The sequence below is a fragment of the Dermacentor albipictus genome, chromosome 9 (assembly GCF_038994185.2).
Source record: "Dermacentor albipictus isolate Rhodes 1998 colony chromosome 9, USDA_Dalb.pri_finalv2, whole genome shotgun sequence".
Lineage (NCBI taxonomy): Eukaryota > Metazoa > Arthropoda > Arachnida > Ixodida > Ixodidae > Dermacentor > Dermacentor albipictus.
In genome coordinates, this window is record NC_091829.1 from 4384373 (window position 1) to 4399917 (window position 15545).

The 15545-nt window shown below is 46.4% G+C and overlaps 1 protein-coding gene across 9 annotated transcripts in view; it reads right to left on the bottom strand.

The window, feature by feature from the left end:
- Positions 1-15545, bottom strand: part of Art4 (arginine methyltransferase 4) — a 191111-nt gene that overhangs the window by 112123 nt on the left and 63443 nt on the right. For 6 of the 9 annotated variants that reach the window (XM_065437335.2, XM_065437336.2, XM_065437332.2 and 3 more), the window contains exons 5-6: positions 7463-7576; positions 7005-7115 (exon numbers count right to left, since the gene is read on the bottom strand). In XM_065437335.2, the coding sequence (XP_065293407.1) occupies positions 7005-7115; positions 7463-7576 (225 nt within the window). The remainder of the gene's footprint in view (positions 1-7004; positions 7116-7462; positions 7577-15545) is intronic. The other 3 variants (XM_065437333.2, XM_065437334.2, XM_065437337.2) reach the window with 1 other exon arrangement.

Below are 15545 nucleotides of genomic sequence, written 5' to 3' on the forward strand. Positions count from 1 at the left end.
GCGAAGCTTTTGCTTAAGCGAATCCCGAATGGTCAGCTCATTTTCGTGAGTCCAATACCAAACTCGAGGTGTACCACCGAGGTAAAAGACTATGTTGGCGAGCATGATAGTAGGGTCCCACCGGTTATTGCGGCTGACGTGTTCGTACAGGCTGATCCAGTCCTCGACGTCTTCCCCATCTTTTGCCGAGAATATGCCAGGATCACGGGGAGCGGAGAGGGTGATGTAGGTCGTCGAAGTGGCAGCAGGTGTCGGAGCCGGCGAAGTCGGGTTGTCGTCGCCGGAAGCCATGAAGGAAGGCTCGACGTACCGTCCACTGCGAAGCTCCGTGACGAGGTACAGGGAACATCCACCTCCACCAGATATGTTACCTAGGAAGACGCCGACGAAAAGCTATGTACAAGTATATTTACAAGGCAATACGCCGCAGTTGGTCAACAGGCAACAGCCCGCGCTAGCTTCCAATCGTCGTCTTCGTCTTCTTCCTGCTCGGCTCTTCGTCATTTGAAATACTATCCCGTAGCAATATTAAGGGGGGACGCGGGTCTTGAAACGGCAAAAAATCACAAAAAAGTCGATTTTTGGAAAAGTGCATTTTCGCTACGTTTATATATTAAAGAATCCCTCCGCGAAATCTAGAAGCTAAATTTAATCGGAAAATAATAAAAAATCGCGCTTAAAGGGGCCAGGGTGAACGCGAAATCAGCAAAATTTGGTCAAAAATGTTCAAACTTCGCGCCGTCACCATTTGCGAACGCGGTGGCCGATGGCCGCCATCTTGCGCTTGTTTTGAAGCTGTTTTCTTTGTGCGCATTTTGCACCAGTTCAAAATGGCGTCGGTGAAGGGAAACCGACGCTATCGCGTCATTTCTGGAGGATGCGTCCGTGCCGCCGATTGGCCAAAGCGCGCACACCCCCGCGCGCCTCGCTCCTATTGGTCCGGTGCTCGTCGGCGCGCGCTCGACCGCTCTCGCGTCTCGCTACGTTTGTTTATCTCTGGTTTCATCGCACCGCTGTCTACGTTTGTTCAGCCGCTTGCTTCGCGACGTTTGATAAGATGCTCATTTCGCTGCCCGGATGGCTGGAAAAGATTGTCGTCTCAAGGCTACTACGCGTCAAGCGGCTGTGCAATGCGCGACGGAAGGCGGCTAGGCCTGTCATACTCGCGGAGTTGCCGGTTGCTGGCCTGCCTGGACATTCTACCGGATCGAGTTCCGAGCTGCAAACTGGCGCGTCTAGCGTCAACACTTCGTCCGCCCACGCCACGCGTGTTGGCACAGATCGTGCAGGCACCGTTTCCTTCACGACTGAAGAAAGTAGCGAGCGCGCAGCGAGCGCCGGAAAACGTCCGGAGCGCCGGACCTTCGAAGTGCTAACTCCAGCAAGAAGCGAGAAGCCTCTTTGAGCGCAAGGAAGCTGGCCAAAAAACGGCAAAAAGATAGGATGTATCCAGATTATGCCCCTGGTGAATTTCCTTAAGATTTTATTGGTATGTTCTCAATAAAGATGTTGCAGAATGTTTTTCCTTGATTTCTCAAAACAACAATTCCGACAGACTTCCAATTTTGGAGGTAAAATAGCTTCTGTCCTATTTCAGCTATCAACATAATTTTTTTTTTGCCAGAAAGATAAATGTATGCAGTAAGCAATATGCACCTTTTCAAAGCAGCACTCTTCTCAAAAAGTTTTTGAAATGGGTCACATGCTTGACATGTCAAGATGGCATTTTTTTCTCACAACTTTGATGAGCTCTAACTCTTGCTCAGATTAGCCTAGAACGTTGAATAATACCTTATGGCACTCCCTGAATATCCTAGATAGTCTTTATACTCAAATTAATGTGTTAGGGTTTTCTGTTTAGATGCTAATTTTCCTCCAAACAAAGGACTCGGCTTATACAATGCATTTAGAGTATATCAGAAACTACCTATCCTGTAGCGAAATTAATTATATTTTTAGAATCTGCATATTAAAATACACAATGTGTGAAAATTTCGTTCAGATCTGTCCACAAATAAAAAAGTTGTGTTTCAAGTGTAGCCTCCCCCCTTAAGACACCACGGACTGCTTCCGTCCTTAAAAGGATGCAAAAGCATTGCGTTTAAGATTGGTTAATTATGGTTACTCAGAGGGAGCTGCTTGGGCCTGTTTAATTATCCGTAAATTACAGTCCTCAACAGCCCGAGGCGTTGATTTCAGCCAACGAGCATTCACCTTTGAATCAGTGGGCCTCGAAGAGGTCCACTGACTATGTGGAGGCTATGATATATTTTGAGCTCCTGAATTTGCTTCCGGAGTTCGCAATACACAAAAGTGTGGCCTCGAAGATCTGACGATTGGGGCTGTTGCTACGAGGGGGCCGTCGGGAGGCAGTGTGATTCAGTCACTACCTATAACAATTACCACTGCCAAAAGTAGCCAGAAGGTAGCCAAGCCGGGAAGCACAATTTTCGGTCGCCAGGAGCCTCTAAACGTAACCAATTTGGCTAGAAATTGCCAAATCTGGCAACCCTGCCTAACGGCACTATCGAGTTTTGGATGTGGATTCGTGACCCCCCCAGTATACAACAGAGGTCACTACAACCTTGCAGCTGCTGCTCAGGATAACATGCATACGTATTGCCCTCTCGTGGAGTCGCAAGCTACGAGGGGTGTAGTTCCACAACATTTTCACAGTGTTTCTTTTTTGCAAATAAAATGTTTTCTGTAAAATTTAAAATTGTAAGAATGCCTGAAATTCGTACATATTACGGAAAATTCAGAAGAGGTGGAAGGTATGGGAATGCGCGGAGTGAGTCCGAGAATGCACGGCAACAGAGGGGTCGGCCGTGCTTCTACGATGTCTGTGTTGCGCCTGTTTCGACACTCGTCGAGACCACGGTGGTCGAGATGTTAACAGCTCGCAAGGTGCACAATAAGACCTACAGAGCAAGCGCAAGACCAATGGCGAGCCACGCTGGAGTCTCACAGCGGCCTTTCAGACTCCTGAAAGACCTTCAATCATGTTTTTTGTGAACTTCTTTCTGTACGGAGGAACTAAATGAAATGGCAAATTTGAAGACGGAGAAATGCCCCTTCCGAGACCGAGACGGCGTCGCTTGGTTGTGGCGTTCTGGAAATATTGTGGCTTGAAAATGCTGTTCTTTCATGATTTTTGTGACATTTCTTGCTACCTTGGCTCATATGAAAAAAATTTTAGACCACTCCTGCGTGGTTTTGAAGGATATTTCAGAATCAGAAAAAAAGAATGGTTATAGAAATTAAAATGCAGTTCTTCAAAAAATCGTTTTTTGGCCATTTTTCAGGACGCAAAAGCTGCATCCCCCCTTAGATTGGGAACGTCATTGGTATTCAGAAGAAATGAACATCACTAGTTCATTAGTATCAGGGAAGGAAAAAAAGCAGTTCATTCTGTTCAACAGAAAATGTATGCGTAAAGAAATATTTTCCACACCGTCTACTAAAACTCGTCTGTAATTAGTGCTGGCATACTAATTCGGCATCCCTATTGATAAGAATAGACCATACTGTTTATCATTATTTCTATGTACCTAAAGTCAGTGATAGCTTGCTACACTCTTGCTATGCAATGCTAGGAGACTCGCAAGCATGTTCAGCACCGTTTTCTTGCCCAAAATTGGTACAGCATGAAATTCTGCGAAAAGGTTTTGGATATTCGAAATCTACTATTCAGTATTTGCACAGAGCCTCACTGAATAGCTTGTTAAGCCAGAGAAAACCCACAGACAAAATGCAACATTAGCTAAAAGTTGCCGCACTAGTTTGCTGTGGTGTCCACTAAGGCCTAGTTAAATGTAAAGATGGACCCACATTATATTCATTACACTGTGCAAGATTGAACAAGTTTTACTTAAGCAGAACAACAAAAAAGAGATAAAGAATAGGGTAACTGAAATACAAAATATTACTGACAGACCAGCATAGGGGTTCTTGGACAATATAAAGCAAATACAACTTGGACCTGCATTTTACCTTTAGTAGTCGACCTATTACCACCAAATATAGTCCTTGATAATCCAGCCAGCTTAAGATTCGTAGCGCAATTTTTGGAGCAGAAAAAATGTCATTCTGGAGTAGTTTAGGAGCAGCCACACCAGCATTTTGGGGCAGCTTCAGAGCACAAAAATTACCGTATTTTCGAGATTCTAAACACCCTCCTCCATTTTTTCAAAAAAGTTGGGGAAAAAGTTTGCATGCGAATCTAAGCACCCCCCTATTTGTTAGGAAGAACGCGTAGCCAAGGCCGCCAAACGCGCTTGCTCACTCTTGAATTATTGCTCGGCAGACCTGCAGGCACACGTTCGATGTCTCTGTTGGACACGTATCGAGCCTTGGTTGGACTTGGTTGGTTGTATCGAACTTGGTTGTGATTCTGGGTGGCATAATGCTAGTGCTGCAGCCCCTCGATGTTTCAGTCAACAAGCCCTTCAAAGCTAATCTCCGACAGGAGTACGAGGAGTGGGTGCGAAACCCCTACCGGAAGAAGACGACGAAGGGAAAGCAGCAGAAAGCGTCCCCATAAACCATCGCAAAGTGTATTTCGGATGCGTGGAAGAGAATCCAAGTGGGTGTTGTGGTCAAATAATTTAAGTGCTCGATCTCAAACGACTTCGACGCAACGGAAGACGACCTGCTGTGGGATACCGAGAGCAGCGGTTCAAGAGGTGCGACGAACTCGAGTGGCAGTGATAGTAACTGAGCATTCTACACAAGCGATGGGTTCACTGTCTGCACCAATTTTGCTTTTGAATGTTTGCAAAATAAAATGTTATTTCTTGCACCCGTCTCATCGTGATGTCGCAGCGAAAAGAGAGAGGGGGGAGGGACGTTCTAGATTTTTCGAATCTAAGCACCCCCCTCACTTTGGGCATCGCAATCGTGAAAAAAAGGGGGTGCTTAGAATCGAGTAAATACGGTAGTTTTTTCGTAACACTTGTAGTAGTATAGCAGTAATCTGTAGCCAAATGGTGAAGCATGTAATTACTGTACACTCAGTAAGTGCTGCTCAACAATGAAGAAAGACATAACGCTAACAGCGACCTATTAAGGTTGCCTTCCCACAGATGGCATACCATGCACGGTATGTTGCCAGCATTTTCATTTAAGTAGGCAACAAACTTATTTTGTGAACAATTAAATAAAATTTGGAGCATAACGAGAACAAAGATGTGCGCCTGGGTGCATGACAGACATGAAATTACAAATGAGCTAGAACAATTTACGCCGTCAGGCACAGGACAAGTGACAGCAAATGTCCTATGTGCATTCCAAATGACACATGTACTTCAATATGCTTTACCTCAAAAGACAAAATGTGTATTACGCCCAATAACAATGCTAGAAGCTCCGCAAAACACTACACATCTATGAGCGCCGCCAAGATGAGATGCCTGTTTGGGGTGTCGGTAAGGTTGCAATTGCTGTCGAGAACAAGGTTCGTACAATTCCGTACACTCACTTTTGTTGCGAGGCAGTTTGTTGGCTTACCTTGTCGTGTTGCCTCCGTGAATAGATAGGAGTCGATACAGCATAAAACCATAACTCGTCACCCATACCCAACCGACTTTTCGAAGAACTACCTTTCACCGCTCCCGAGCACTCAAATTGGAACAGGCACATCCTAAGTAGCTCTGAAGGTCTGCCAGTACAATTATTAGGCATATCAGTGCTCGTACTGTAACAGGAGATGGCGGCTGGACGTGTGTACAATTAAGGAATACATACTGTGTCCCGTGACAATTGTCTCTTACCACTTTTGGTATGCCTCACCACAAACCCTCACATATGCTTCACCGCGTAGCCCAACTATATCGAGGCAAGAGTGAGTTTCGGGAACCTTGATTACGCAAAGCGTCGTGGTTTCCGAGCTTCAAGTCACTGGTAAGGATTGCGAAGGCAAAGTCAGCGCCACAGCTAAAAGCAGCGAATTTTTTAATGAAAAACATGGTACCGAACAGCAAGAAGCTTTGTAGCGAACGTCAAAGTAGCTAGGCCTAGCATTGTGGCAGTGGTGGCTTCAGCTACAGCTGCCAGCAGATCTGCGTGAGAGAGCGCCTGTTCGAGGTGGTGAGATAATCAAAATGGTAGTGCTGGTGTCTTTGATCAATGCCATTTTGGACATGCGGTCGTGGTAAAAATCTGGAAAATCGGATGGCGAAGGGTTCCTGCGACCGAAATTTCAGACGTTCTTATACATTGACTCTATGAAGTACCATGGTGGTGCCGCGAAAGTGTTCGAATTACGGGCACATCCGAAAGATCGGACATCTGGAAAATCAGTCGTTGACTGCAGTTGCATAAAGCTATGAAAACATGGCATTGCCGTAAAAACGTAAAAGTACCGCACTTTTGCACAGTCGGCGCAAATGGCACTTTAGTGGCACAGCCAGGAACAGGCACGTAAATTGTAGCCAAATGTTGCAAATGGTGCAGTTGGACCAGCAATGTATAGTGAAAATAGTGTTTTGAAAGAACAGTCCATCAGCGTGAACTGTTTTAGTGTTTCTCCTGAGGAGCTTTATGTCCTGATTGCACAGTAAAACGCAATACATTTTCCCTCCTATAGTCTTCAATGTACTGCCAAATTGAACACTTACAGTCCATGATTGTGTGGACACTTTCAGCCAAAAATATGAGAAAATACATTTATGCTGATTCTTTAACTAACTACAGTTGTTCCCTTTGGTAAAAATCTTGAACTACACAAATATTTTATGACAACCGTTGTAGTTTATATCAAGGTACTGTAATATATCCCACATCGTATTATGGTGTACCGCAATGCTACAATCAAGCAACTCTGAAAAATTGGCTGGCCAGTGTGCATGTGGCTAAACTATGTCCCCTCGGCAGCCTTAGTCCCTCAGCTCATATTCAACGCAGCCATGGCTTGGCTCTGCCTACCAGGCATTTCACTGGCAAATGGTGTCAGTCAGGATCACACCACAGCTGTCCATCGAGCCCAGCATGCCTCAAACACCCACCTCTGCGTGCTTAGCCATGGAACTGGCCTCAACAGCAAACACCTTGCGGGCGCCGGCCTGCACTGCAAAAAAGGACAGGATGCCCGACCCAGCACCAACATCGAGCACCACCTGGAAGCAAGGAGATCTCTCTGTAGGTTCCTCATTCAACAGGACATTTAGAGGCACATCTTGTTAAAAACAAATATCAAAGATGCAGCAAGGTAAATGCAAATTTTTACACCACTGGCTGCTAAAGGTGGAAAAAATAAAAGGGAGGGGTATACAAAGTCTTTTTAGTTCGGAACAAACTTCTGCGTTCTTGGTGCCTGGTCTAATCAACCAGTAGAGCACATGAACTTTGTTGTGTGTGGCAGTTCCACAAATATGTACTAAAACACTTGTGGCAATGGCAGAAAACTACCTTCAGAAGGAATAAAAGAAACACACAACAATGCAACATGCCACAGTTTCTTTACCTGTACGATATTCACAGAGCCAGTGTCATTTTTCCCTTGCTTATTCACATGATTTTGCGTAACTGTTTCACTGCTTGGGGAAATTAGCTGCAGGTTAAGCCAGACCTTTTTTTTCTGAAAAAAAACACTCAATTATTTATGGAATACAAAAACAAAAAGCAGAATGAATGCACTTCTCACGCATAAATGTTTTATGCACGACATGTATGCCATAAAATATGTAAATTGCCAAAATCAAGATTCAGGTAAAACACGGGGAAGGCGGGAGATGGAAATTCAAGACAATGAGAAAAATGAAAACAAGGGAAAAGCAGGAGCCAACATTTCGACAAGTGGATTTGTCTTTTTCAAGGAGACATGCTTTCCTCAGCACAGTATATATAGGCAGGCTTCTTATAAAGGGGAGAGAGGGTAAGGCAGGTGGGTGAGGCAATGACCAAAGCTGTGTTAGCAGCAAGGGTGTAGAATTGAAAAGAAAGGGGTGCTATTCAACATCGGTGAGGGAATATGCAGTAGTGTGGTGTGTCAGCCAACCAAGTGCTTTTCGTGGAAGGGGCCCGGATGGGGGGGGGGGGGGGATTATCTGCTCCACTGGATGTCATCGAGCTATCATGTCTCAGAAAGAGAGAATAAAAGCAGCAGCAGCAGTAGAAAATCGCGCTCGTGAAAAAAAAAAAAACATTTACTAAAGTGCACTCAGTATATAAATAAGAAGAGAAAAGGGACGAAAGAAAAAAAATCAATATTATGGGAGGAAACTGCACAAAGTTTGTAAAAACACGCTTGTGTCTCTAGTAGAAGCCCAATACAGTAGAACTCCGCTGTTACGTTCCTCACTGCTGCGTTTTCCTGGCTGTTACGTTGTTTTTGTCCGGTCCCGGCATAGCTCCCATAGGATCCAATGCATTGGGTACCTTGCTGTTACGTTGTAACTGTTAAAACGTTCCCGCATGATACGTCGCAACCTGGCACCCCGAACCCGGCCGGGCAACGTGAGCAAACCGCCATTTTGACAAGTCTTGGCCAGGCTTGGCTACGGAATTGGCTACAAGACCATGACCTTCGAGATCACCCCCTTGCACGTGCGTGGGTAATCTCGGAGGCCATAAAAAGCCGCACGCGAGTTGGAGAGATTGTTACTAGATGGCCACTGCCTCGTCAGCCGAAGCGAGTAAAACCCGCGGGCCCGCAGCAATCCAGTCTTTCTTGTTTATGCGGTTCAACCCATCCGAGTTGTCAGTGTCCTTCCGTCAACAGCTACGCTGCCTACGCTTCGTCAGGCCTCGCTAATGCAGTCTTTCTTGTTTGTGCGGTTCAACCCATCCGAGTCGTCCGTGTCCTCCCTTCAATTCTTACGTTGCCTACGCCTCGTCGGGCCTCGCTAACACCACAAGCGATTTGTCGTCCTTCGATGGCGTCGCGCAAGTGCAAGGCGCTTTCCCACGAGGAAAAGCTGGATGTTAACTACGCAGTCGACAGGCAGCCAGCGCGGAAAAGAGTCTACATCGCCAAGGATGTCGGTCTGCCACCCTCGACGCTTAACAGCATCGTCTCGAAGCGTGCTGAGATACAAGGGAAGGCCGCGCTCTTCGAACCGAAAGCTAAGCAGGCTCGTGGCGCCAAGTATGGAAACCTCGAAGAGCCGCTTCTTACTTGGTTTAAACAAGCTCGCGCTGCCGGTGTGAACTTCGACGGCAGCATTTTGCGCGAGAAGGCGATGGAAATAGCCGACCGACTGGGCATCGGTGACTTTGCGGCGTCAAATGGCTGTATCGACCGTTTCCAGAAGAGGCACGGCATCGCGTATAAGACGGTATCCGGGGAAGCAGCAAGTGTAAACTTGGAAACAGTCGACGATAGGAAGGCCACACTATCTGCCATAATTGAGGGGTATGAGCCTCGTGACAATTACAATGCCGACAAAACGGGTCTTTTCTTTCGGGTGCAGCCATCCAAGTCGTTAAGCCTGAAGGGCGAAGCATGCCATGGAGGCAAATGCAGCAAAGAACGATTGACGGTGCTCCTTTGCTGACATGGATGGCTCGGACAAGCTGAAGCCATGGGTAATCAGAAAATACCGAAATCCACGGTGCTTAAAGAACATTCGCCTGCTGCCATGTCACTATAGAAGCAACAGTCTTGCATGGATGACGGGTTCTTTGTTCGAAGAATTTCTTCGTTACTTCGACAACAAGATGGGCTCCCAGTGCAGGAGTGTTGTCCTTTTTCTGGACAATTGTGCTGCCCACCCGAGAGACCCGTCGTTTCTTCGGGACGTTAAGCTTGTTTTTTTTCCTGGAAACACTAGAAGCCACTTGCAGCCGTTGGATGCAGGCGTCATAAAGAACTTAAAGCACTCGTACAGGAAGTCCATCGTAAAGCGCTGTCTGGCGCGTATTGATCGCGGACAGCAGCCTACGATCGTTTCAATACTGGACGCTATGCACTACGTCGCTTCGGCGTGGACTGCAGTGAGCGCGTCAACTGCACAGCACTGCTTCGCGCGGTGTGGCTTTCACATGGGTGGCGGAGAGGAAACTGCCACGGAAGCTGAAGAGACGGAAGCAGCCTCTCATGATCAAGAGCTGAGTGAAGCTTTGAATGCGCTGGGTGCCACGGAAGTCACGTATGACGACTATGTCACCGTGGATGCTGCTGTCGTGACTACCGAGTGTCAGGGTATCGCCGAGATCGTTGCAGACTCGGTAGCAAGTGAAGCCTCAGACTGTGATGACGACGAGGAGCACGAGCCGCATGATTCCGGGGAGTTGGCGGACCCGAGCTTTGGAGAAGCCGTCGCGGCTCTGGACCTCCATCGCAGGTACGTCGCACCTCAAAGCGACGCTGAGAGCAATGCGGCTTTCCAGGCCATTGAGAAACGCGTGTTTTCCAGCGAGCGGAAAAAACGGCAATCGACCATTCCAGATTTTTTTTTTAAGACGTAAGCTCACTTGATGTTGAAATAAATTGTTTCAAGGCAAAGCTGCACTGTTTTCATTAATTTTCGGACCTTTCATCACTGTTGCGTTTTCACGGCTGTTGCGTTTTTTTTTTTTTCGCGGTCCGGTGAAAAACGTACGAACGGGGTTCCACTGTATATCGAACAACGCAGTGATCGCAAAAAAGTTCAATATAGCCAGAATTCATTAAATAAAATTCGCAAAAAATGTGTCAAAAGCTTATAAAAATTGACCCATGAACCATGGTGCAGTAAATACTCAAATCGTCACACAAAATGCTTATTTCTTTGGCTGAAAGTACTGCAACAGTGTAGCCTGCTTCTTAATGGCAGCCGCATGGTAAACCACAGCGTCCTCAACATAGTCTAAATGATCCACAAGTAATAGGCCGGTGCCTTCTATAGTACCGCAGTAGCGGCAAGAAAAGTCGAAGCAGCTACAGCCTCAGCTGAAGTCGGGAGCGGGGCAATATCAACACTTGCTGGATGAACCTCACCAGTGTCTTAGTTCGCATGTTACTTCCACGGCGATCTCCACGTCCACCGATCGGAGCATTTTAAAACACTGTCAATAAAAAAGTATGAAGCAGCAGGGCCACTGGATTATGAAAAAAAAAGAAGGATGCATTTTCTACGCCTATCCCAGACTAATATCGCTGGCTCAATGCACCGTGGCAAATCACACCATTTTCGATGCACGCGGCAGGCTGCACGTTTTTTTTATCCAGCAGCCGTGGTGTCGTGTGTCTTTGTGGATGCAAGCCGCCATTCCTCAGTGCCCACAGCAGGCGCAGAGCGCAGCACTGAGGAGGAGTCAGTGAAGCACATGCAATGCGTCGCTTATGCTAAACTAGCCACGAGACGGTCATTTTAGGGATCGCCTGACGTCTATGCACAGGCACAAATAAGAGCACGCACAAGAAAGAAAATCTGGGGGCTTTTGCTCCTTGAATATATGACTCTGGATAGGCACTACGGAGGTTTCTTAGCACGTGCTGTATGTGTTTGTCCCTACGCATCTTGGCATTGTGGAATAAGGCTGAGTTTGTTTACGCTCGAATGCTGGCAGCTAACGCAGTGAAATATATGAAGCAGCAGGCACTGATGCCTCATTTGGCACCTGTAGCCCTCGTGCTAAGTCAGTCGTGCAGAATCATAGCTTTCTCGCGCCTGATGGCAATGAACCTTGAAAATAACATCAAAGATGCTTCCGTGGGTGCAGTAAGAACCGTAGTGGAGGTCAGACTGCATATATTGAACATCTAGAAGCCTTAGCAACCGCAGTTGAACGCAAGTGGCTGAAAGGCTGCCAGTGACGCTCGACACCTCTGCAACCGCAATGAAAATGCGCCACGCTACCCTAACGCCTCTTACGCTAACCTAACGTAACCAAAATTAATGTTAATCTAACCAACGTGTGGTGTAACCGCTGTGGGAATATGCCGCGCCACCCAAATGCCTTTTCATCATCAGCAGCAGCAGCCTAATTATGCCTACTGCAGGGCAAAGACCTCTCCCATACTTCTCTAACTACCCCGGTCGTGTACTAATTGTGGCCATGTTGTCCCTGCAAACTTCTTAATCTCATCCATCCACCTAACAATCTGATGCCCCCTGCTACGCTTCCCTTCCCTTGGAATCCAGTCCGTAACCCTTAGTGACCATCGGTTATCTTCCCTCCTCATTACATGTCCGGCCCATGCCCATTTCTTTTTCTTGATTTCAACTAAGATGTCATTTACCCGCGTTTGTTGCCTCACCCAATCTGCTCTTTTCTTATCCCTTAACGTTACACCCATCATTCTTCTTTCCATAGCTCGTTGCGTCGTCCTCAATTTCAGCAGAACCATTTTCGTAAGCCTCCAAGTTTCTGCCCCATATGTGAGTACTGGTAACACACAGCTGTTATACACTTTTCTCTTGAGGGATAATGGCAACCTGCTGGTCATGATCTGAGAATGCCTGTCAAATGCACCTCAGCCACTTCTTATTCTTCTGATTGTTTCAGTCTCATGATCCGGATCTGCGGTCACTACCTGCCCTAAGTAGATGTATTCCCTTGCCACTCCCAGTGCTTCGCTACCTATCGTAAACTGCTGTTCTCTTCCGAGACTGTTAAACATTACTTTAATTTTCTGCAGATTAATTTTTACACCTCCTCTTCTGCTTTGCCTCTCCAGGTCAGTGAGCATGCACTGCAATTGGTCCCCTGAGTTACCAAGCAAGGCAATATCATCAGCTAATCGCAAGTTACTCAGGTATTCTCCATTAACTCTTATCCCCAATTCTTCCCAATCCAGGTCTCTGAATACCTCCTGTAAAAATGCTGTGAATAGCATTGGAGAGATCGTATCTCCCTGCCTGACGCCTTTCTTTATTGGGATTTTGTTGCTTTCTTTATGGAGGACTACAGGGGCTGTGGAGCTGCTATAGATATCTTTCAGTATTTTGAGTATGATATCTTTCAGTATTTTCAGTATGATTCCGCAATGCCTTCATGACTGCTGAGGTTTCAACTGAATCAAAGGCTTTCTGGTAATCAATGAAAGCTATATATAAAGGTTGGTCATATTCCACACATTTTTCTATCACCTGATTGATAGTGTGAATATGGTCTCTTGTTGAGTAGTCTTTAGGGAATCCTGCCTGGTCCTTTGGTTGACGAAAGTCTAAGGTGTTCCTGATTCTATTTGCGATTACCTTAGTAAATACTTTGTAGACAACGGACAGTAAGCTGATCGGTCCATAATTTTCCAAGTCTTTGGCATCCCCTTTCTTATGGATTAGGATTATGTTAGCGTTCTTCCAAGATTCGGGTACGCTCGAGGTCATGAGGCATTGTGTATATAGGGTGGCCACTCTTTCTAGGACAATGCTCCCCCATCCTTCAACAAATCTGCTGTTACCCGATCCTCCCCAGCTGCCTTCACCCTTTGCATAGCTCCCAAGGCGTTCTTTACTTCTTCCGGCGTTACTTGTGGGATTTCAAGTTTCTCTAGAATATTCTCTCTTACATTATCCTCGTGGGTGTTACTGGTACTGTATAAATCTCTATGGAACTCCTCAGCCACGTGAACTATCTCATCCATATTAGTAACGATATAGCCGGCTTTGTCTCTTAACGCATACATCTGATTCTTGCCGATTCCTAGTTTCTTCTTCACTGCTTTTAGGCTTCCTTCGTTCCCGAGAGCATATTCAATTCTATCCATATTATAGTTCCTTATCTCAGCTGTCTTACGCTTGTTGATTAACTTAGAAAGTTCTGACAGTTCTATTCTAGCTGTAGGGTTAGAAGCTTTCATACATTGGCGTTTCTTGATCAGATCTTTCGTCTCCTGCAATAGCTTACTGGTCTCCTGTCTAACAGAGTTTCCACCGACTTCTATTGCGCACTCCTTAATGATGCCCATAAGATTGTCATTCATTGCTTCAACACTAAGGTCCACTTCCTGACTTAAAGCCGAATACATGTTCTGTAGCTTGATCCGGAATTCCTCTAGTTTCCCTCTTACCGCTAACTCATTTATTGGCTTCTTATGTACCAGTTTCTTCCGTTCCCTCCTCAAGTCTAGGCTAATTCAAGTTCTTACCATCCTATGGTCACTGCAGCGCACCTTGCCGAGCATGTCTACATCTTGTATGATGCCAGGGTTCGCGCAGAGTATGAAGTCGATTTCATTTCTAGTCTCACCATTCGGGCTCCTCCACGTCCACTTTCAGCTAACCGGCTTGCGGAAAAAGGTATTCATTATCCGCATATTATTCTGTGCTGCAAACTTTACTAATAACTCTCCCCTGCTATTCCTAGAGCCTGGAGGCCTGGAAGCGGCCTGATCCCGGTGACCAGAACTGGTAACGCACTCTCACACCGGAGCAGGATTGGCCACCCTGGTGCAGTACTTGGCCACAACCTCCTATATGAATACAACAATCAAACTCCGGCTTTCAGTCCCCAGCAGCTGCGAAACAACTGACCACAGCGGCGGTCAGATCTGTGACGCAGCAGAGGGTGCTAAGAATACCTGGCTCCGAACAAGCCGCCATTGGAATCTGAACCTGGAAACGTTTAACGTTAGAAAGTTATCCAGTGAGACGAGTCTAGCAGTGTTAGTGGAAAAATTAGAGGGTAGTAAATGGGATATAATAGGGCTCAGGGAGGTTAGGAGGACAAAAGAAGCACATACAGTGCTAAAAAGCGGGCACGTACTGTGCTACCGGGGCTTAGCGGAGAGACGAGAACTAGGAGTCGGATTCTTGATTAATAGGGATATAGCTGGTAACATACAGGAATTCTATAGCATTAACGAAAGGGTGGCAGGTCTTGTTGTGAAACTTAATAAGAGGTACAAATTGAAGGTAGTACAGGTCTACGGCCCTACATCCAGTCATGATGACCAGGAAGTCGAAAGCTTTTATGAAGACGTGGAATCGGTGATGGATAAAGTCAAAACAAAATACACTATACTGATGGGCGACTTCAATGCCAGGGTAGGCAAGAAGCAGGCTGGAGACAAGTCAGCAGGGGAATATGGCAATGCCTTTTACGGTAACCTAATGTAACCTAACATGGCTGCTGTAAGAATACGCCGCGCCACTCTAATGCGTTTTACGCTAAGCTTACCTAAACATAAGGTAACCTAACCTAATGTGGGCGAGAAGCAAACCCAATACAGTCGCCAACTAATTTTTCGAACTCCGAAAATTCAGACATGCTTGATTATTCGGTCTCCTTCGCGGCATCGCCACTCGCCCCATAGACCATAATGTATAACACCTGCCGAAAGTTCATACACCTAGCGACCACTCGTCAGATTTTTCGGACACTCCTTGAGCCAATTCGATCGAGAGCACCATGCACCGCTGCATGGTTCGACTTGCTGAACGCCCTTTTTGTATTGAACGGAGCCTCCTTGCTGCCCCGTGACGTGGCGCTACTGCAAATCCCCAATCATCATCATCGTTGCTGCCTGGTTCGATAGAGCGGCTCTACAGCAGTTCCGGATTCAGCTCAGTAAGCTATGTCAAGACAATCCAGCAAATGATTTGTTTCTTTGCACACGACGCTGCGAGTAGGCCACGTTTTTCGTTCGTGCGACTTGTGTCAGCATGGTGGTGTTTGCT